The following is a 24518-nucleotide window of genomic DNA, read 5'->3' as shown; positions in this document are numbered from 1 at the left end:
ATAATAACAAACTATAAATATAGTTTGTTTTCATGCGTTAGTACCTCTACTGATAATGATGACCCACTATGTCTTCGAAATATCTAGAGCCTTTGTAAATATTTTTGTTTCACTGTCTAATAAAAGGACCTATCCTTATTTGGAACTCTTATTGATTTCGTCATAGAAAAGGCAGTGTGGTCAGGCAAAAAATACAGACGTCGTATATATGTTAATAACTATAATAAACTATATAATAACAAACTATAAATATAGTTTGTTTCCATGCGTTAGTACCTCTACTGATAATGATGACCCACTATATCATCGAAATATCTAGAGCCTTTGTATATATTTTTGTTTCACTGTCTAATAATAGGACCTATCCCTAATTGGAACTCTTATTGATTTCGTCATAGAAAAGGCAGTGTGGTCAGGCAAAAAATAAAGACGTCGTATATATGTTAATAACTATAATAAACTATATAATAACAAACTATAAATATGGTTTGTTTTCATGCGTTAGTACCTCTACTGATAATGATGACCCATTATGTCATCCAAATATCTAGAGCCTTTGTATATATTCTTGTTTCACTGTCTAATAAAAGGAGCTATCCTTATTTGGAACTCTTATTGATTTCGTCATAGAAAAGGCAGTGTGGTCAGGCAACAAATACAGACGTCGTATATATGTTAATAACTATAATAAAATCTATAATAACAAACTATAAATATGGTTTGTTTTCATGCGTTAATACCTCTACTGATAATGATGACCCATTATGTCATCCAAATATCTAGAGCCTTTGTATATATTCTTGTTTCACTGTCTAATAAAAGGACCTATCCTTATTTGTAACTCTTATTGATTTCGTCATAGAAAAGGCAGTGTGGTCAGGCAAAAAATACAGACGTCGTATATATGCTAATAACTATAATAAAATCTATAATAACAAACTATAAATATAGTTTGTTTCCATTCGTTAGTACCTCTACTGATAATGATAACCCACTATGCCATCAAAATATCCAGAGCCTTTGTATATATTTTTGTTTCAATGTCTAATAAAAGGACCTATCCCTATTTGGAACTCTTATTGATTTCGTGATAGAAAAGGCAGTGTGGTCAGGCAAAAAATACAGACGTCGTATATATGTTAATAACTATAATAAACTATATAATAACAAACTATAAATATAGTTTGTTTCCATACGTTAGTACCTCTACTGATAATGCTGACCCATTATGTCATCCAAATATCTAGAGCCTTTGTTTATATTTTTGTTTCACTGTCTAATAAAAGGACCTATCCTTATTTGGAACTCTTATTGATTTCGTCATAGAAAAGGCAGTGTGGTCAGGCAAAAAATACAGACGTCGTATATATGTTAATAACTATAATAAACTATATAATATCAAACTATAAATATAGTTTGTTTTCATGCGTTAGTACCTCTACTGATGATGATAACCGACTGTGTCATCGAAATATCTAGAGCCTTTGTATATATTTTTGTTTCACTGTCTAATAAAAGGACCTATTCCTATTTGGAACTCTTATTGATTTCGTCATAGAAAAGGCAGTATGATCAGGCAAAAAATACAGACGTCGTATATATGTTAATAACTATAATAAACTATACAATAACAAACAATAAATATAGTTTGTTTTCAGTCGTTAGTACCTCTACTGATAATGATAACCCACTATGTCATCGAAATATCTAGAGCCTTTGTATATATTTTTGTTTCACTGTCTAATGAAAGGACCAATCCCTATTTGGAACTCTTATTGATTTCGTCATAGCAAAGGCAGTGTGGTCAGGCAAAAAATACAGACGTCGTATATATGTTAATAACTATAATAAACTATATAATAACAAACTATAAATATAGTTTGTTTTCATTCGTTAGTACCTCTACTGATAATGATAACCCACTATGCCATCAAAATATCCAGAGCCTTTGTATATATTTTTGTTTCACTGTCTAATAAAAGGACCTATCCCTATTTGGAACTCTTTTTGATTTCGTCATAGAAAAGGCAGTTCGTTTTAAGTTTTAATGTCGCTCCTTACTTTCAGTTTAAAAAACTTGTTTTTTTTATTTAATTTCTGATCGTTTTTTAGTTAATGCAGCTTTTATTTGCATAAAAATTTTACTTTTCTTTTGCTAAATGGATGTCTTTACAAATTAACTTACGTAACTAACTTCTATATTCGTATATTTTTCTTCTGACAAAAAATACAAAGTTGCAGATTTTTGCAGATATGAGCTTCAAACCTAGGTAATAGGGTTTTCTGATACGCTGAATCTGACGGTGTAATTTTCATTAAAATTCTTTCACTTGTAGGGGATGTTTCCCCCCTCTTTAAAAAATCGGGTAAATTTTCTCAGGCTCGTAGCCTTTGATGAGTAATACTAAACTTAATAAAATTTATATATTTAGGATCAGCATTATAAACACATTCTTTTGATACATTTATTGACATCAAAATTTCGTTTTTAAAAGTTTCGATTACTATTGAGCCGTATCGCTTGTTTTTTTATTGTTTTTTTTATTACGTATATGTTATTACTTATATGAAGGGGTTCTCCCCTTAGTCAATACCACGCTCTTTACGTTAAAAGTTAAAAAAAATTTTGAATCACAAAGGCCGTTTAATTAGAATAGATAGCTCTTTTGAAAGCACTAAAAAAAAACTGTAGCGTAAAGAGCGAGGTACTGACTTGGGGGAGAACCCCCTCACATACGTTATAATTTCTGTTCGTTTTAAGTTCTAATATTCCTTCTTACATTTCAGTTGAAAAAACTTGTTTTTTTTTATTTAATTTCTGCTCGTTTTTTAAATAAAGCTTGGAAATCCGGCGCCCCCTTCATAGAAATGTCCCTTACCCCAAAGAAACATCCTCTACGGAAATATTCTCCAGAGTAACCCCCTCCTCTAGCCCCCCCTCCAGAAAAAATCCTTCCTGAAAATGGTTGTATACTTCCCAATATCCAATAAATAATGCTGGCAAGTCTGGCGCCCCCTTCATGGCAATTTCCCTTCCCCCATGAAAACTTCCTTCATGAACAGATCCTCCAACATAACCACTGACCCACCCGTCCCTCCCCCAACCCGAAAAAAAAAACACCAGAAAACTTCTGTATACTTACCAAAAACCAATACTATATGTTAACATTGGGTAAAGTTCATAACTTTTAGCCCTCCCCCTGGGAATTTCGGGGAATTAAGTCATCCTAAAATACATATTTATCATATTTTCGACCATGCTGAACAAAATGGCTATCTCAAAATTTTGATCGGGTGACTTTGGGAAAAAAAGCGTGGGAGGGGGCCTAGTTGCCCTCCAAATTTTTGGTCACTTAGAAAGGGCACTAAAACTTTTAATTTCTGTTCCAATGAGCCCTCCCACGATATTCTAGGACCACTGGGTCGATACGATCACCCCTGGGGAAAAAAAAAAACAAACAAACAAACAAATAAAAACGCATCCGTGATCTTTCCTTCTGAGAAAAAAAGCAAAATTCCAAATTTTTGCAGATATGAGCTTGAAACCTCTACGGTAGTGTTACCTTTTACGCTTAATATGATGGTGTGATTTTTATGAAGGTTTAATAATTTTCAGAGGGTATTTCACCCTTTTTTTGAAAATCAGCCAAACTTTCTAAGGCGCGTAACTTGTGATGGTTAGCACTAAACTTGATGACAGTTATATATTTGAAATCAGCATGGAAATTTGATTCTTTTGATATATCTATTGGTATCAATAACCCGTTTTCTAGAGTTTCGGTTACCATTGAGCCGGGTCGCTCCTTACTTACAGTTCGTTACCACGAACTGTTTGATAACTATAATAAACTATATAATAACAAACTATAAATATAGTTTGTTTCCATGCGTTAGTACCTCTACTGATAATGATGACCCATTATGTCATCCAAATATCTAGAGCCTTTGTATATATTTTTGTTTCACTGTCTAATAAAAGGACCTATCCCTATATGGAACTCTTATTGATTTCGTCATAGAAAAGGCATTGTGGTCAGGCAAAAAATACAGACGTCGTATATATGTTAATAACTATAATAAACTATATAATAACAAACTATAAATTTAGTTTGTTTTCATGCGTTAGTACCTCTACTGATAATGATAACCCACTATGTCATCAAAATATCCAGAGCCTTTTTATATATTTTTGTTTCACTGTCTAATAAAAGGACCTATTCTTATTTCGAACTCTTATTGATTTCGTCATAGAAAAGGCAGTGTGGTCAGGCAAAAAATACAGACGTCGTATATATGTTAATAACTATAATAAACTATATAATAACAAACTATAAAAATAGTTTGTTTTCATGCGTTAGTACCTCTACTGATAATGATGATCCACTATGTCATCGAAATATCTAGAGCCTTTGTATATATTTTTGTTTCACTGTCTAATAAAAGGACCTATCCCTATTTGGAACTCTTATTGATTTCGTGATAGAAAAGGCAGTGTGGTCAGGCAAACAATACAGACGTCATATATATGTTAATAACTATAATAAACTATATAATAACAAACTATAAATATAGTTTGTTTCCATACGTTAGTACCTCTACTGATAATGATGACCCACTATGTCATCGAAATATCTAGAGCCTTTGTATATATTTTTGTTTCACTGTCTAATAAAAGGACCTATCCCTATTTGGAACTCTTTTTGATTTCGTCATAGAAAAGGCAGTTCGTTTTAAGTTTTAATGTCGCTCCTTACTTTCAGTTTAAAAAACTTGTTTTTTTTATTTAATTTCTGATCGTTTTTTAGTTAATGCAGCTTTTATTTGTATAAAAATTTTACTTTTCTTTTGCTAAATGGATGTCTTTACAAATTAACTTACGTAACTAACTTCTATATTCGTATATTTTTCTTCTGGCAAAAAATACAAAGTTGCAGATTTTTGCAGATATGAGCTTGAAACCTATGTAATAGGGTTTTCTGATACGCTGAATCTGACGGTGTGATTTTCATTAAAATTCTTTCACTTGTAGGGGATGTTTCCCCTCTTTAAAAAATCGAGTAAATTTTCTCAGGCTCGTAGCCTTTGATGAGTAATACTAAACTTAATAAAATTTATATATTTAGGATCAGCATTATAAACACATTCTTTTGATACATTTATTGACATCAAAATTTCGTTTTTAAAAGTTTCGATTACTATTGAGCCGTATCGCTTGTTTTTTTATTGTTTTTTTTATTACGTATATGTTATTACTTATATGAAGGGGTTCTCCCCTTAGTCAATACCACGCTCTTTACGTTAAAAGTTAAAAAAAATTTTGAATCACAAAGGCCGTTTAATTAGAATAGATAGCTCTTTTGAAAGCACTAAAAAAAAACTGTAGCGTAAAGAGCGAGGTACTGACTTGGGGGAGAACCCCTCACATACGTTATAATTTCTGTTCGTTTTAAGTTCTAATATTCCTTCTTACATTTCAGTTGAAAAAACTTGTTTTTTTTTATTTAATTTCTGATCGTTTCTTAAATAACGCTTGGAAATCCGGCGCCCCCTTCATAGAAATGTCCCTTACCCCAAAGAAACATCCTCCACGGAAATATTCTCCAGAGTAACCCCTCCTCTAGCCCCCCTCCAGAAAAAATCCTTCCTGAAAATGGTTGTATACTTCAAAATATCCAATAAATAATGCTGGCAAGTCCGGCGCCCCCTTCATGGCAATTTCCCTTCCCCCATGAAAACTTCCTTCATGAACAGATCCTCCAACATAACCACCGACCCACCCATCCCACCCCCAACCAGAAAAAAAACCTCCAGAAAACATCTGTATACTTCCCAATAACCAATACTATATTTTAACATTTGGTAAAGTTCATAACTTTTAGCCCTCCCCCTGGGAATTTCGGGGGATTAAGTAATCCTAACAGACATATTTATCATATTTTCGACAATGCTGAACAAAATGGCTATCTCAAAATTTTGATCGGGTGACTTCGGGAAAAAAATGAGGGTGGGAGGAGGCATAGTTGCCCTCCATTTTTTTTGGTCACTAAAAAAGGGCAGCAGAAATTTTAATTTACGTTCCAATGATCCCTCCCACGATATTCTAGGACCACTGGGTCGATACGATCACCCCTGGGGAAAAAAAAAAACAAACAAACAAACAAACACACAAATAAACACGCATCCGTGATCTTTCTTCTGGCAAAAAATGGAAAATTCCACATTTTTGTAGATAGGAGCTTGAAACCTCTACAGTAGGGTTCTCTGATACGCTGAATATGATGGTGTGATTTTCATTAAGGTTCTATAACTTTTAGGGGGTGTTCCCCCCTTTTTTTGAAAATCAGCCAAATTTTCTCAGGAACGTAACTTTTGATGGGTAGCACTAAACTTGATGAAAGTTATATATTTGAAATCAGCATTGAAATCTGATTCATTTGATATATCTATTGGTATCAATAACCCGTTTTCTAGAGTTTCGGTTACCATTGAGCCGGGTCGCTCCTTACTTACAGTTCGTTACCACGAACTGTTTGATAACTATAATAAACTATATAATAACAAACTATAAATATAGTTTGTTTCCATGCGTTAGTACCTCTACTGATAATGATGACCCATTATGTCATCCAAATATCTAGAGCCTTTGTATATATTTTTGTTTCAATGTCTAATAAAAGGACCTATCCCTATTTGGAACTCTTATTGATTTCGTCATAGAAAAGGCAGTGTGATCAGGCAAAAAATACAGACGTCGTATATATGTTAATAACTATAATAAACTATATAATAACAAACAATAAATTTAGTTTGTTTTCATGCGTTAGTACCTCTACTGATAATGATGACCCACTATGTCATCGAAATATCTAGAGCCTTTGTATATAATTTTGTTTCACTGTCTAATGAAAGGACCTATTCCTATTTGGAACTCTTTTTGATTTCGTCATAGTAAAGGCAGTGTGGTCAGGCAAAAAATACAGACGTCGTATATATGTTAATAACTATAATAAACTATATAATAACAAACTATAAATTTAGTTTGTTTTCATGCGTTACCACCTCTACTGATAATGATAACCCACTATGCCATCGAAATATCTAGAGCCTTTGTATATATTTTTGTTTCAATGTCTAATGAAAGGACCAATCCCTATTTGGAAATCTTTTTGATTTCGTCATAGAAAAGGCAGTGTGGTCAGGCAAACAATACAGACGTCATATATATGTTAATAACTATAATAAACTATATAATAACAAACTATAAATATAGTTTGTTTTCATACGTTAGTACCTCTACTGATAATGATGACCCATTATGTCATCCAAATATCTAGAGCCTTTGTATATATTTTTGTTTCACTGTCTAATAAAAGGACCTATCCCTATATGGAACTCTTATTGATTTCGTCATAGAAAAGGCAGTGTGGTCAGGCAAAAAATACAGACGTCGTATATATGTTAATAACTATAATAAACTATATAATAACAAACTATAAATATAGTTTGTTTTCATGCGTTAGTACCTCTACTGATAATGATGACCCACTATGTCATAGAAATATCTAGAGCCTTTTTATATATTTTTGTTTCACTGTCTAATAAAAGGACCTATCCCTATTTGGAACTCTTATTGATTTCGTCATAGAAAAGGCAGTATGGTCAGGCAAAAAATACAGACGTCGTATATATGTTAATAACTATAATAAACTATACAATAACAAACTATAAATATAGTTTGTTTCCATGCGTTAGTACCTCTACTGATAATGATGACCCACTATGTCATCGAAATATCTAGAGCCTTTGTATATATTTTTGTTTCACTCTCTAATAAAAGGACTTATCCCTATTTGGAACTCTTTTTGATTTCGTCATAGAAAAGGCAGTGTGATCAGGCAAAAAATACAGACGTCGTATATATGCTAATAACTATAATAAAATCTATAATAACAAACTATAAATATAGTTTGTTTCCATGCGTTAGTACCTCTACTGATAATGATAACCCATCATGTCATCCAAATATCTAGAGCCTTTGTATATATTCTTGTTTCACTGTCTAATAAAAGAAGCTATCCTTATTTGTAACTCTTATTGATTTCGTCATAGAAAAGGCAGTGTGGTCAGGCAACAAATACAGACGTCGTATATATGTTAATAACTATAATAAACTATATAATAACAAACTATAAATATAGTTTGTTTTCATGCGTTAGTACCTCTACTGATAATGATGACCCACCATGTCATCCAAATATCTAGAGCCTTTGTATATAATAAAAAAAACAAGTTTTTTTAACTGAAAGTAAGGAACGACGTTAAAACTTAAAACGAACAGAAATTATTCCGTATATGAAGGGGCTGTCCCCTCCTCAACGCCTCGCTCTTTACGCTAAAGTTTTTTTATTGTTTAAAAAAATAGAGTTGTGAGAAAGTCAAACTTTAGCGTAAAGAGCGAGGCGTTGAGGAGGGGACAGCCCCCTTCATATACGGAATAATTTCTGTTCGTTTTAAGTTTTAACGTCGTTCCTTACTTTCAGTTAAAAAACTTGTTTTTTTTATTTAATTTTTGAACGTTTTTGAATTAATGCAGGTTTTGATTTTGGCTCACCGTACATGAATAATTAAAACAAAATTTGCATATTATATTTGGTTAAATGGCTTTCTCGAAACTTGTTTAATTTTATTTACGAACGTTTTTATTAGTAATAAATATACGTAACTTAGAATTAACTTACGTAACGAACTTCTATATTCATTAATTTTTAACACGTATATTAGAGGGTTCGCCCCCTAGTCAATACCCTGCTCTTTAAACTATGTTCGAATTTTTTCCAGTTCTTTAAAAATGACCTCTTAATCACAATCAGTGGATCAGTTGAAAAACTTGTTTTTTTTTATTTAATTCCTGATCTTTTTCTTTAATAATGCTGGGAAATCCGGCGCCCCCTTCTTTGCCATGTCCCGTCCGCCTTGTGATCTGGCTTCATGGACAGATCCTTCCATATAGCCCCCGTCCCGCTCCGTCCCCCACCTACCAGAAAAACTCTCCTCGGAAAAAGTCTGTATACTTCCCAATAACCAATACTATATGTTAACAGTGAGTAAAGTTCATAACTTTCAGCCCTCCCCCTGGGGACTTTGGGGGATCAAGTCATCCTAAAAGACATATTTATCATATTTTTAACTATACTAAAAAAAATGGTACTTTCAAAATCTTGATTAGGTGATGTCGGGAAAAAAATGAGCATGCGAGGAGGGCTCGTTGCCCTCTATTTCCTTGGTTACTTAAAAAGAGTACTAGAACTTCTAATCTCCATTCGAATGAGCCAAATCTCGATTTCCTAAGGCCACTAGGTTAATACAATCATTCCTGGGAAAAAAAAAAAACAAAAACACAAACAAACAAATAAACACGCATCCGTGATATTTCTTCTGGCAAAAAATGCAAAATTCCACATTTTTGTAAATAGAAGCTTGAAACCTTTACAGTAGGGTTATCTGATACGCTGAAGATAATGTTGTGATTTTCATTAACGTTCTATAACTTTTAGGGGGTCTTTCCCCCTTTTTTCGAAAATCAGCCAAATTTTCTCAGGCACGTAATTTTTGATGGGTTAGATTAAACTTAATGAAACTTATATATTTGAAATCAGAATTAAAATCTGATTCCTTTGATGTATCTATTGGTATCAAAATCCCGTTTTTTAGAGTTTCGGTTACCATTGAGCCGGGTCGCTCCTTACTTACAGTTCGTTACCACGAACTGTTTGATTTTTGTTTCACTGTCTAATAAAAGGACCTATCCTTATTTGGAACGCTTATTGATTTCGTGATAGAAAAGGCAGTGTGGTCAGGCAAAAAATACAGACGTCGTATATATGTTAATAACTATAATAAACTATACAATAACAAACTATAAATATAGTTTGTTTTCATACGTTAGTACCTCTACTGATAATGATAACCCACTATATCATCCAAATATCTAGAGCCTTTGTATATATTTTTGTTTCACTCTCTAATGAAAGGACCAATCCTTATTTGGAGCTCTTATTGATTTCGTCATAGCAAAGGCAGTATGATCAGGCAAAAAATAAAAACGTCGTATATATGTTAATAACTATAATAAACTATATAATAACAAACTCTAAATATAGTTTGTTTTCAGGCGTTAGTACCTCTACTGATAATGATGACCCATCATGTCATCCAAATATCTAGAGCCTTTGTATATATTTTTGTTTCACTGTCTAATAAAAGAACCTATCCTTATTTGGAACTCTTATTGATTTCGTCATAGAAAAGGCAGTGTGGTCAGGCAAAAAATACAGACGTCGTATATATGTTAATAACTATAATAAACTATATAATAACAAACTATAAATATAGTTTGTTTTCATGCGTTAGTACCTCTACTGATAATGATAACCCACTATATCATCCAAATATCTAGAGCCTTTGTATATATTTTTGTTTCACTGTCTAATAAAAGGACCTATACCTATTTGGAACTCTTATTGATTTCGTCATAGAAAAGGCAATGTGGTCAGGCAAAAATACAAACGTCTTATACATGTTAATAACTATAATAAACTATACAATAACAAACTATAAATATAGTTTGTTTTCATGCGTTAGTGCCTCTACTGATAATGATGACCCACTATGTCATCGAAATATCTAGAGCCTTTTTATATATTTTTGTTTCACTGTCTAATAGAAGGACCTATCCCTATTTGGAACTCTTATTGATTTCGTCATAGAAAAGGCAGTGTGGTCAGGCAAAAAATACAGACGTCGTATATATGTTAATAACTATAATAAACTATATAATAACAAACTATAAATATAGTTTGTTTCCATGCGTTAGTACCTCTACTGATAATGATGACCCACTATGTCATCGAAATATCTAGAGCCTTTGTATATATTTTTGTTTCACTGTCTAATAAAAGGACCTATCCCTATTTGGAACTCTTATTAATTTCGTCATAGAAAAGGCAGTGTGGTCAGGCAAAAAATACAGATGTCGTATATATGTTAATAACTATAACAAACTATATAATAACAAACTATAAATATAGTTTATTTCCATGCGTTAGTACCTCTACTGATAATGATGACCCACTATGTCATCGAAATATCTAGAGCCTTTGTATATATTTTTGTTTCACTGTCTAATAAAAGGATCTAGCCTTATTTGGAACTCTTATTGATTTCGTCATAGAAAAGGCAGTGTGATCAGGCAAAAAATACAGACGTCGTATATATGTTAATAACTATAATAAACTATATAATAACAAACTATAAATATAGTTTGTTTTCATGCGTTAGTACCTCTACTGATAATGATGACTCACTATGTCTTCGAAATATCTAGAGCCTTTGTAAATATTTTTGTTTCACTGTCTAATAAAAGGACCTATCCTTATTTGGAACTCTTATTGATTTCGTCATAGAAAAGGCAGTGTGGTCAGGCAAAAAATACAGACGTCGTATATATGTTAATAACTATAATAAACTATACAATAACAAACTATAAATATAGTTTGTTTCCATGCGTTAGTACCTCTACTGATAATGATGACCCACTATGTCATCAAAATATCTAGAACCTTTGTAGATATTTTTGTTTCACTGTCTAATAATAGGACCTATCCCTAATTGGAACTCTTATTGATTTCGTCATAGAAAAGGCAGTGTGGTCAGGCAAAAAATACAGACGTCGTATATATGCTAATAACTATAATAAAATCTATAATAACAAACTATAAATATAGTTTGTTTTCATGCGTTAGTACCTCTACTGATAATGATGACCCATCATGTCATCCAAATATCTAGAGCCTTTGTATATATTCTTGTTTCACTGTCTAATAAAAGAAGCTATCCTTATTTGTAACTCTTATTGATTTCGTCATAGAAAAGGCAGTGTGGTCAGGCAAAAAATACAGACGTCGTATTTATGTTAATAACTATAATAAACTATATAATAAAAAACTATAAATATAGTTTGTTTTCATGCGTTAGTGCCTCTACTGATAATGATGACCCACTATGTCATCGAAATATCTAGAGCCTTTGTATATATTTTTGTTTCACTAATAAAAGGACCTGTCCTTATTTGGAACTCTTATTTGTTTTGTCATTTCATGATCAAGATGGATTTCGGAAACAAAAAATCCCTAACTTTCATTTCTTATCACAGAAGAAAAGAAAACAACAACAAACACAGTGCAATAAAAAAGTGTAAAATTAACAAACTCAAAAGGGACCAACAATAAAGTTCTGTCAATTGAAATCAATGTGGGGGAAAAACTTTATAAACTCAAAAAGTCAATAAGAAATCCCCCACAAAAAAAAAATCAACAAGTAAAAATCAGAGTGTGTGGAGTTGAAAGGTGGTAAATAAAAATGGAAAAAAGGACATCGGAGATTCCTTTAATACACTTTATTTTTTATGGCTTCTGGTCTTTAATATATGTTAATAGAATATAGAAACTCTTAACACCCGATAGGCAAACCCTTCCCCAAACCTTCAGCACTCAAACTTTCACATTTTTAGAAAAAGGAAATGGGAAAACTTGCATAGAGGATAACTTCAAAAAAGGTTAAAAGACTGATACACCATACAGAGCTCTCTTGACTTTTCATATTAAGAAACGAGTTCTTCTATAATAATTTTGTCAAGCTCTGTTTTTCCAACATCCGTTAGAAGGGATCATCCCGATTGAGTATTCTATCAAAGCCACCTGTTGATTTCTTCAAGCGGATTTCTAAACTTGAAAGTGCGGCGAGTAAAGAAACTAGCGGAAAATCAGGTATTTTTGACGTTTCTACATTGTTTTTTTTTCTCCAAAAATACAACCATGTAATACGTTTCCAAACCAAGAAAATATGGCCATCTGTCGCTCTCAGATATCACAGTTATCGCAGTCTAACATGACGTGTATAGCCTTTGATTTTTATTTTTATCAAATGTCTTTCTTCAACTTTTTTGACAAACATCAATTTATTCATCAAATCAAAAATAGATCAAGCCAAAGATAGGATGAGAAATAGCATTAAAGATAATAGATAGGAACAAGACAGAAAGAATTGAACCGACGACAGACAAACTAGACGGAAAGATAAGACCGAAGTACAAAAAGAAAAACTTTAGAATTAAAACTAAGGATGCTCAGAATTGAGGTTGCCTTGTTTTCATGCCAACATGGTAAACAGATCCAAAAAGTACATTCTCCAGTCATTACTTTTGGAAATTCTCATGGGAGGAGGGTATTCGAGCCTTTATTGAGGTCAGAATTTTATAGTTTGTCTTATTAATAATATTTAAGATAATGAATACGGTTCATTCGACAAAATTAATGAAATTAAAATATATTTCAATGGAAGTTGACTAAATCTAGCATAAGCTAAACAAGCTAAGTTTATGTGTTTACAAACAATAATAGTGGTCAAGGAAAGGGCGGAGCCCAAAAAAGCTAAATTAATTTCGTAAAGTGACTAGAACCCTTTGATAGTAGTTTCATATTGGCTAGGTAGGCCAATCACACTGGGATACTTAAGATCCGTAAGAACGCAAGCTTTACTCGTATTCTGATTGGTTGATTATCTTTAGCTGGCCATTCATAGACCATTCTAGATTCTTAGGCAAAATAGCTTACGTTACGGCATGGTAATGCGAACCATAATGGCGCTCTCATAATATTCCGTAGAACAGTTCAGGGTAGCGCAACATAGACAGTATTAAGTAGACTCGAATTCTATTTAGAACTTTACGTTATCTACGTTTATGGTAAGTTACAGTAAAATCAAGATAGCAGAAAGAATATAGAATTTCTGGATATGCAATTAATACATTTGTAAAATAAATCAATAAGGTTTCCATTGAAAATTTTTCACGCTTGAACACAGCTTGAATTTCCATTCCACATTAAAATTTTTAAATTGTTTGCTTATGACAATTATTGACGATTGTGATGATTTTAGACTATGAATATAACGGTTTTTATAGATTTTTACGTCAGCCTAGTGTAAGAGGACTTGTTTCAGTGTGTAAGGTCATACTCAACGTTAGCTAACTTAATCACTTCGCACAGAAAATTACGTACACAGTGTGAAAACTATTTAAAACATTCCAAACCTACAAGCCAAGTCTTTAGAAACTGTGCATACAAAATTAAACCTTCCCAACCAATCATAAGAGGGTAAGGGGAGGGGGAATTTTAAAGTGAAATACAGCTATGCTGCGTCCACGCCTTTTAGACACAACTTTTTAATATGAAATCAAACTCACATGACAAGCGATAGCAAAGGAATGGGAAAGGGATTCTACCCCTCAGCACTTCTAACGAACTAAACCATTTTTTTGTTTTAGTAGCTATTCATAAATAATTTAGCAGCTAATCCGGATTACTTAACATAAGCAACAACGGTGAAAATTTTGTAAAACATTCCGACGACAAACGAATTTTGGCGCGTATAAATTCTCGGGAGTTGAAGTTTCCGAAGCGTAACTACTTCGTGCCGAATAAAGAATGGAATAGTTAAATTTTCCGTTTTAAGAATTAACATTTAAATTAGCTAAGAAGAAGAAAATTATAAATTCCGTACATTTTCCACTTTTTGGTAAAAAAAACTTCTCACAAAATAAAAATAATTTAAAATTATTATTATAAATTAAAATTATATTAAAAAAACAGACATTTCTTTTCGCATTTGAGCTTTTTCATATTTGACCAAAAGGCTTAGACAACTCTCATCAAGAAAAATTGCAAAATATAATCATTGAAATAAAATTTTAAGCTTTTTTTTTTGAAAACCAAAGAATCCTACTCGTAAAAGTCAGCTTAAAGAAATATTATGAGATCCGATGGGTAATTACTCCGTAGTAATTACCTATCACACTTTTGCCAAGGCCAGCAGCAAGGCAAGGTAAGATAAGTCCAGTAATCTTACCTTCTGTTTGACCTTCTATTTAAGGTGAACCCTATATGTCTTTCTTTAGGGCTTCGTTGATTCATTACAGTCTTAGAAGAAACCCATTGTATTCCATTTTATCTTACAGAGGGAGAATATGTGACTCCTCAGTAAAGGGAGTCACGCTATAATGCGAACCAACTTTTTGAGTTTTTTAGTCCAGGGTGTGAGAGTGGGTTCCAAGATTAATGGAAAACTGTAATTAATGGAGGGATAATAATGGAGGCTTAATTCATTCAAAGGCACTTTCTTTACACTATCCCAAGAAGTTCCTAGTTCCCTTAAATTATTCCTTGCGACATCCTCCCACCCCATTCCCTCCCTTCCGTTTGGCCCTAGACGGTTGGTCATTAGGGACAAACTTTGGTTATCCTTGATCCATAGAACGTGTTCTATTCATCTCAACCTTACAATCTCCAACAGTAAGCTGTACAAAAATTTTGTTCATTCCCGCTTTCTATAATACGAAAAACGCCAAAAAAAAACTTCTTGTTTCTGCTTGACAAGTTGTCTAAGCCTTTGGGTCGTGAGAGGTAATTACTACGGTAGAAAAATATAGCCTCTGCTTTCTGAAATAAGATAGTTGAGTTTTTGTAACAGATAAATATAAAGCTAGAGGTAAGATACTTAAAATTGTCAACATGATTTTATATCTGAATTATGTAGATGATTTTATTGTATCAGGTAAGAGTGTAAACAAAATCACTTAGGTAAAATATAAGCACCTGACATAAAGATATTTGACAAAGATGTCTGACATAAAGTTGTTTATTCCAACTCCCTCCCCTCTTTAAAGACAGACCTTCCGGTCCACCTACTTTGTTACGACTTATCTCTTCAGACAAGAGAGCGATGGGCGATGTGTAAATTTTTCAAAGTCTCCATCAGTTTCAACCATCTCCGCCTGTTTAGCAAAGACATCGCCTCTTAATTTGACGAGGTAGGGCCTGCTTTCTCAGTTATTAATCTAAGGGTGAAAATTTGGTCACCTTCCGCTACCCTTCCTAAAACCACACTGTTCTTCTCTTAAAACTTTATTTTATCATTTCTGAGTCTAGAAGGTATCATCATACTAAGCAATTTGCTTCCTACAAAAACCAGTGCAATTCATCTATAATTACCGCTCTCATTTTTATTGCCTTTCTTATGGAGGGGTTTAATTAAAGATTTTCTAAACTCACTAGGTACACTTTTTAAAAATCAAGTTTATACCAGCCTAATTCCTTTTAATACAGACCCTGTCCCTTCCTGGAAAATGTATACCGTAAATTGACCAAAAATGTTCATCCCATTGAGGCAAGATAGTTTCTATACTGACTTTTTTCAATGCCGGTAGCTTTTCTAGCTATCACTTTTCCTAGTTATTTGAAGCTCTCATAATATTTCATTAAACTTACTTTTACGAGTAAGATTCATTGGTTTTCAGAAAAAAAACTCAAAATTTCATTTTAATGATTATATTTTACAATAATGACGAGAAACCGTTCATCAGCAAAATATTTAAATTTCGTCTGAAAGAAAAACTAATAAAATTTCTATATACAACATAATATGTCCGGTATCTTCACAGATGGTGTCGTGATACAAAAATTGTTAAGTCACACTTAGAACTTTGATTTCAGGTTGATAGCATTAAACCGACAACCCATCTTTTGGGAATGACCAAGGCAAATGACAAAAGCATCTTCTATTTAGAAAATAGTAACTGTTTGTTAGTTTTTAACTATACTAAATTATAATCAACAAGACAATAAGGTCTCAATTTCCAAAGTCATATAGACATATTGGATTATTACCTCTACCGAAGATGTAATGCTTCCATTTTCAAAGCCACTAATATCAATAACGCTATCTTTACTGAACTCATCTTGAGAAGACATAAGAATTGTAGATGGCTGCACTGATATGGTCTGACTACTACAGACTTTCCGATGTTGGGCTGAAAGGAGAAAAGTAGGTTATGTTTTTATAAGGACCGTAAGTTGCTAATATAAAGGTACTTGTTAGTTATTCCGACCACACTCAAGAAGTTAAGTCAGGTTGAATATACTAAAATATGATGAAAATATAATACTTTAGAAACAAAATTATGGAAACTGCAACAGAGAAGTGAGGAAAGCAGACCGCCCAGAACACATTATATTAAATATCTAACCTAGGCTAGCCAGCTCTATGTATTAAACATTCAATTAAAATATACCTGTATAGTAGTTTCTCACTGAGACTTAGCTAATTATCTCTGAATGAAGACAGAGAAACCGGTTTTATTTAGATCCAGAACTTGAGTGTGGTTTGGATAACTAACAAAAGTTCTTAAGCCGAACTGGCCAGCCATGACAAAAAACAACAAAAAGAGAAAAAAATTCAATGAAAAGACAGCAAACGAGAATGCGGCCAGTAGAGAAAAGATGAAAGACTAAAACAACGCTGATATTTCGCCTGTATGCGAACTAGGCGTCTTTGGCACAAAAGAAAACAAATAAAGATAAAAAAAAACTAAAAACGAATAAACCCACCACCAATATTAATAAAAAACAAATGTCGCAACTGATCCACGTAGGTCACAGAAGCTATTAGAGTTACTTCGATGAAAACATCAAAGCAACTGAGTAAAACAGTATAAAAATTGAAATGAAGTTAATTATTCTGTTGCGAAATAATCCTCTTGTTAGCTATTATTGAAGCAATTTTTTTTGGGTCTAGCAGGTAATTTCGTTCCCTGGTGATTGTGTAATATCTTAATTCCCTTTTCAACTATTAGTTCAATTTTTCAAAGGAATATCATAAATTGGGCCGATATTTAAATTTCCGATATCTTTATTTATCGAAAGATTAGCAAACATATGTTTTTTTCAATTTCTATAGCATCCCTCGCCCACTGAAAACACCTATATCATTAGAAATAAAATCTTTCAAGAAATTGCTGGTGAGTTTTACCAATATAAACCTTCCCACAAGAACAAGGAATTTTATACACCCCACTAAATATATTTCCCCGTGTTGAGTCCTTCCCAGATTTAAGGAAACTACCTGTTGGTCTCATCGATTGGATACATGTATCAATATTATGTTTACGCAAAATTCGTTTAAGCATCTCCCCCAAAACAGGTACATAAGGCATGAAACATAAGGCACATAAGGTACATAAGGCAAAGAAATGAAACTTTTAGACACATTTAATTCTGAAGACTGTGAAACTCCAATAACCCGCTTTTTTCTATTATTTTATATTGGGTAACTATTAAAAAATAAAATATGCTTCAAATACCATAATTCAGAATTCAGAAATTCCTGGGAATAAATTCTGAAAGCTCTATCCGCCAGTGAAATCCCAACCCCTCGTTTCACCGAAACAGGGTGGCACGAATGAAAATTCAAATATCTACCATTGTGCGTAGGCTTTCTGTATGTCGAGAATAGTAAATGGAAATCACTTTTAATTAATAAGATATCAAGAAGAGGTTGTTTGTCATTTTCTTCAAACTCCACTGTAAATTTATATTTTTATCAAAACTATTTAAACATTTACGGAAAATGTCTAAGGAATCTAAACGGTGTTTCCTAATGCAAACTACGTCATCGATGAATCTGCCCCAGAAACAAGGGGAGAGACTAAAATTGTGTACAGCGGAGGTTTCAATAGAATCCATGAAAAGATTTGCCAACAGAAGAGAGAGAGGTTTAAGAGGGTTTTCTCAGTGGGCGAGGAGGCTGAAATTAAAAAAAACAACATATGTTTGCTAATCTTTCAATAAATAGAGACACGGGAAATTTAAATATTGACCCAATTTATGGTATTCTTTTGAAAAGCGAACCAATAGTTGAAAGGAGAATTGATATTTTACATAATCATTAGGGGACGAGATTACCTACCGGACCAGAAAAAATTGCTTGAATAATCATAAGCAGCGCACTAGCGCTGCCTAAGTAAAGAAGGATGTGGGCACAATGTGTTTTTTCTCCACCCGGTCACTTCGTATCGAAGGAGTTGTCGTAGAAACTTCGAAAAGTGTTCATTCAATTGGAAATTGCAGTGGCAAGTGCTCTTTTTAATAGTCAAAAGTGATTGGAGGGCAACTAGCCCCCCCCCACTCCAATCGTTCCCCCAAACACATCCAATCAAAATTTTGAGATATTCATTTTGCTCAGCGTAGTTGATTTCCCCACAGGAAATATGTTTTTTAGGAGGACACTCCCCCACAACCCTCAGTGCAAGGGCTTTAAGTTATACCCTGGGGGCATATAAGGTTTTTATCGAAGGCGTTGTCGTAGAAACTTCAAAACAGGCTCATTCGATTGGAAATTCAAAGAGCTGGTACCCTTTTTAATAGTCGAAAGTGATTGGAGGGCAACTAGCCCCCCCCCCCACGCCCATCATTCCCGCAAATACATCCAATCAAAATTTTGAGATAGCCATTTTGTTCAGCGTAGTTGATTTCCAGATAGAAAATATGTTTTTGATGAGGATACTCCCTCACAACCCTCAGGGCAAGGGTTTTAAGTAATACCACGGTTTTAAGGGTTTTAAGTTATGCAACTAGTCCCCCCTCCCACGCCCAAAATTCCCCCAAACACATTCAATCAAAATTTTGAGATAGCCATTTTGTTCTGCGTAGTTGATTTCCAGATAAAAAATATGTTTTTGAGGACACTCCCCCACAACCCTCAAGGCAAGGGTTTTAAGTTATGCCCTTGGGGCATGCAAGACTCTTATAGAAGGTGTTGTCATAGAAGCTTTAAAAAAAGCTGATTCAACTGGAAGTTTAAAGGGCTTATGCCCTTTATAATAGTCGAAAGGGATTAGAGAGTAACTAGCCCCCCCCCCCCACCCATTATTTCCCCAAACACATCCAAACAATACTATGATATAGCCATTTTGTTCAGCGTAGTTATTTTCCAGATAGAAAAAATACTTTTGAGGAGGACACTCCCTCACAACCCTCAGGGCAAGGGTTTTCAGTTATGGCCTGGGGGCATATAAGGTTTTTACAGAAGGCGTTGTCGTAGAAACTTCAAAACAGGCTCATTCGATTAGAAATCAAAGGGCTAGTACCCTTTTTAATAGTCGAAAGTAATTGGAGGGCAACTAGACCCCCCCCACGCCCATCATTCCTCCAAACACAGCCAATCAAAATTTTTAGATAGCCATTTTATTCAACGTAGTTTTTAAGCTCTGGAAATTCGGTCATTGAAGATGAAAACCCCATCACAGCCCTCAGGACAAGGGTGGCAATTCATGCCCTGGGAGCTTATTAAGTTTTTACTGAACGCGTTGTCGTAGAAAGTTCAAAAAGGGCTCACTTGATTAGAAATTGATACGTCTAGTGCCCTTTTTAATGGGTGAAAGCAATTGAAGGGCTAGGAACACATCGCCCACGCCCACCATTTCCCGAAATACGTTTAGTAAAAATTTTGAGATAACAATTTTGTTCAACGAAGTTAAATTTCAGGAAGTTACACCTTTTAACAGGACACTCCCCCTACGGTCTTCAGAGCAAGGGTTATAAGTTATGCCCTGGGGGCATATAAGTGAAATCTTTATCATTGAGACTTGAAGAGTGACTTATTCGATTGCAAATTCAAAGGTTTATTGCCCTTTTTAACTGTCTGAAGTGATCGAACGGCAAATAAATTCTCTTTTATGCTGCCCTTTTCTTCACCGTCATGCAATCCGATTTGTTAGATTGCCATTTTATTCAGTGTTTTGGATTTCCAGATATAAATTATGTTTTATAGGAGGACACTGCCCCAAAACCCTCAGGGCCAGGGTTGTAAGTTATGGCCTGGGGGCATATAAGGCTTTTACTGAACGCGTCGTCGTAAAAACTTCAAAAATGACTCTTTGGATTGGAAATTGAAATGGCTAGTGCCCTTTTTAATAGTCGAAAGTTATCGGAAGGCAACAAACACCCCTTCGACACCCACCATTTCCCCAAACATATCCGATGAAAATTTCTTGATAGCCATTTTGTTCCACGAAGTTTAAAGTTCAGGAAATTATACCTTTGAGCAGGACACTCTCCCCATAGTCTTCAGGGCTAGGGTTATAAGTTATGCCCTGGGGGCATATAAAGTTTTTATAGATATGGACAATTAACCTCCCTCTCACGCCCACCATTTCCCGAAACACGTCCAATCAAAAGTTTGAGACATCCGTTTTGTTCAACATAGTCGACAGTTCTGGAAATTAGTCCTTTTAGGATAAAAACCCCATCAGAACTTTTAGTGTAAGGGTTGTGTTTTGTGCCCTGGGGGCATATAAGGTTTATATAGAAAGCTGTTGTAGAAATTTCAAAAGGAGCTCATTTGATTGGAAATTTAAATTGCCCTTTTTAATAGTCGAAAGTGAGTGGGAGTAATTAACCCCCCTCTCACGCCCTCCATTTCCCCAAACACATTCAATCAAAGCTTAGAGATAGCCATTTTGTTCAACGTAGTTGAAAGTTCTAGAAATTATGTATTTAAAGATGACAAACCCCCGAAAGTCCCCAAGGCAAAGGTTGTGAATTATGCCCAGGGACATATAAGGTTTTTAATGATAGATTTGTCGTAAAAACTTCGAAGGGGGCTCATTCAATTGGAAATTGAGTGGGATAGTTCCATTTTTAATAGGTGAATGTGACTGGACGGTAACTAACCCCTCTCTCACACCCACCATTCCCCCAAACACATTTAGTCAAAATTTTCAGATATCCATTTTGTTCAACGTAGTAGAAAGTTCTGGAAATTAGATCTGTGAGGATAACAACACCCCCACCCAGCCCTCAGAGCGAGGGTTGTAAGTTATCCCCTGGGGGCATATACGGTTTTTATTGAAAGTGTTTTCGTAGAAACTTCAAAAAGACTAATTTGATTGGAAATTGAAGGGGCTATTGCCTTTTTTTAAAGTTGAAAATGATTGAATAAAGAATAAAGCCCTTCTCACGACCACCATTTTCTAAGACACATCCAATCTAAATTTTGAGATAGCCATTTGTGTAACGTAGTTGAAAGTTCTGGAAATTAGGTCTTAGAGGATTACAACCACCCTCGCAGCCATTAGGGTAAGAGTTGTAATGTATGCCCTGGGGTCATATAAGGTGCTTATAGGAAGTGCTGTCGTAGAAACTCAAAAAACGCTCATTCGATTGGAATTTAAAAGGCCAAGAGCCCTTTTTAATAGTCGAAAGTAATTGGAAGGCTTGACATTTTTATAGTAACGATCGATGTGGATATAATGTATTATTTTTTGTTGTTGTTGTTGTTGTTTAGACCAGGGCACTTTGTATCAAAGGAGTTATCGTTTGAACTTCGAAAAGGGCTCATTCGATTGAATATAGAAAGGGCTGATGCCCTTTTTAATAGTCGAAAGTGATTGGAGGGAAACTAACCCCCTCCCACGCCCACCCTCCCATTTATGTTTAAAAACTAAATGTTGCCACAAGATTAAATCAAAATGCACTGTGTTAATGCTAATTCCCAATAAGGTATCTCAGCAGTATCCCAAGAACGACTGAGGGTTTTACGTTCAAACTTTTGGGGCTACTTCTGGTCTTAAAATTTAACCAAGTAATAATAGCGCAAGTTCTTCCAAGTATTCAAAGAAAGTAAACAGATTTTTTTGCAAATAGTATCAAGTTTTCCATTTCAGGTCAACAAGAGGAGGTGTGAGACTAAATTAAACAGTATTGTTTGTGTCCAGATTTTTAAAAGGGTGTCTATTGTTAAAAATTGCTGAAAAGTTTTGTCCAGCATACAAACAGCAGGCCAAACTATAAATTCTTAAAAAAACGAAAAGATTTAAAGTATTATTTTCTTTTACCCTAAAAAGACTATGTCAATATAAAATGAACAAAAATTAATTAAAAAAAACTGTTTCTACAAAATAAGTTTTTCAAAGAAAAGTAAAGAACTTTATTAAACAAAAAATGAGAAAAAATAAAATCAAATAATCTACCAAGCGTTAAACTATCAAAAATCAGCATCTATAAATGAATGAAACCCAAAACGAGCAGAAATTACAATAAATAACCGAGTCAAACTCAAAACGAGCAGAAATTAGCATGAGTAGGGCTCAAAACCCCTATGCCTTCCCAAGGCCAGAACATAACTTGCACTTTACTGAAAAAAATATAAATGTTCTTACTTTTATAACTTTAATAAATTAAATAGTATTAAGATTTTTATTACTAAATATCAGTAAATGTGTATTAAACTGACAATGCACAATCATTTGTATTTTTTTTCAGTGAAGTGCAAATTATGTTCTGGCCTTGGGAAGGCATAGGGGTTTTGAGCCCAACTTATGTTAATTTCTGCTCGTTTTGTGTTTGACCCGGTTATGTATTGTAATTTCTGCGCGTTTTGGGTTTCATTTATTTATCGATGCTGATTTATGGTAGTTTCATGTTTAGTGAATTATTTGGTTTTGCTCATTTTTTGTTTAATGGAGTTCTTTACTTTTATTTGAAAAAATTATTTTGTGGAAAAAGTTCTTTTAATTAATAGCTAATAAGAGAAGTATTTCGCAACAGAATAACTAACTTCATTTCAATTTTTATACTTTTTTAATCAGTTGCTTTGCAGTTCTCATCGAAGTAACTCTAATAGCTTCTGTGATCTACGTGGATCAGTTGCGACAATTAAATTTTATAAATATTGGTGATGGTTTTATTTGTTTTTAGTTTATTTCAGTTTCTTTTTATATTTGTTTGTTTTCTTTTGTTTTGAAAACGCCTAGTTTGAATACAGGCGAAACATCCGCGTTGTTTTAGTCTTTCAAATTTTGTCCCTTCTGGCCGCATTCTCGTTTGTTGTCTTTTCATTGAGTTTTTTTCTCTCTTTGCTGTTTTTTGGATAACTAACAAGTACAATATACATATGCGTAAAATATGACGTAACGTAACTTGTTATATAGATCCTAAATACATATCATAAATTATTTTATACGTATGTCTATAGCCTCTGGCGAAAGCCAAACATTCGCAGCTTTACAAAAATGCGCATTTACAATGCGTCAGTCAGCACCGTGCTGCTGTATGGAGCGGAGACGTGGCCAGCTGCAAAATCTATCCTCATCACCGTCGATGTCGCACAGACGAAACATCTCCCCAGAATCGAGGGACTGCACTGGACTGACTTCGTTAGCAACCAGACCCTCCTGTCACGTACGGCACAAACTCCTTTCTCGGCGCAGCTCGCCCAACGTACTGTTCAATGGCACGGCCATCTCCTTCGCATGTCCCGCGACGCCCCAGTACGGGTCGTATTCGACTTCGACCCACCCTACACGAATGGAAGCGACCAAGACGACGCTCCCCCACTAGGCGGAAAGACAAAGCCGATGAATTCCTTACCCAAGCACACATCCCGGTGGCAGAAGCTGCGAGCCTGGCAAGCGATAGGTCAACCTGGAGGCACCTGGTCTCATCGTTCTCTACACCCAACCCTCGGCAGGAGCCTTAAGTCAAAGTCTATAGCCTGCATAAATATTTCGCTACGATGCGAAGACAGCCCATAATAAATAACATTGCTAGGAAGAAGTTAAAGCTAAA

At 34.1% G+C, this 24518-nt stretch overlaps 1 protein-coding gene across 2 annotated transcripts in view; it reads right to left on the bottom strand.

The window, feature by feature from the left end:
- Window positions 1-24518, bottom strand: part of LOC148953644 (uncharacterized) — a 107392-nt gene that overhangs the window by 40878 nt on the left and 41996 nt on the right. For both annotated transcript variants that reach the window (XM_089087290.1, XM_089087291.1), the window contains exon 6: window positions 16782-16924. In XM_089087290.1, the coding sequence (XP_088943416.1) occupies window positions 16782-16924 (143 nt within the window). The remainder of the gene's footprint in view (window positions 1-16781; window positions 16925-24518) is intronic.

The sequence above is a fragment of the Artemia sp. Qi Xiang Cuo genome, chromosome 3 (genome assembly GCF_049724085.1).
Source record: "Artemia sp. Qi Xiang Cuo chromosome 3, ASM4972408v1, whole genome shotgun sequence".
Classification (NCBI taxonomy): Eukaryota; Metazoa; Arthropoda; class Branchiopoda; order Anostraca; family Artemiidae; genus Artemia; species Artemia sp. Qi Xiang Cuo.
The sequence above is the reverse complement of the archived record's forward strand: the minus strand, read 5'-3'. Positions and strand labels throughout refer to the sequence as shown.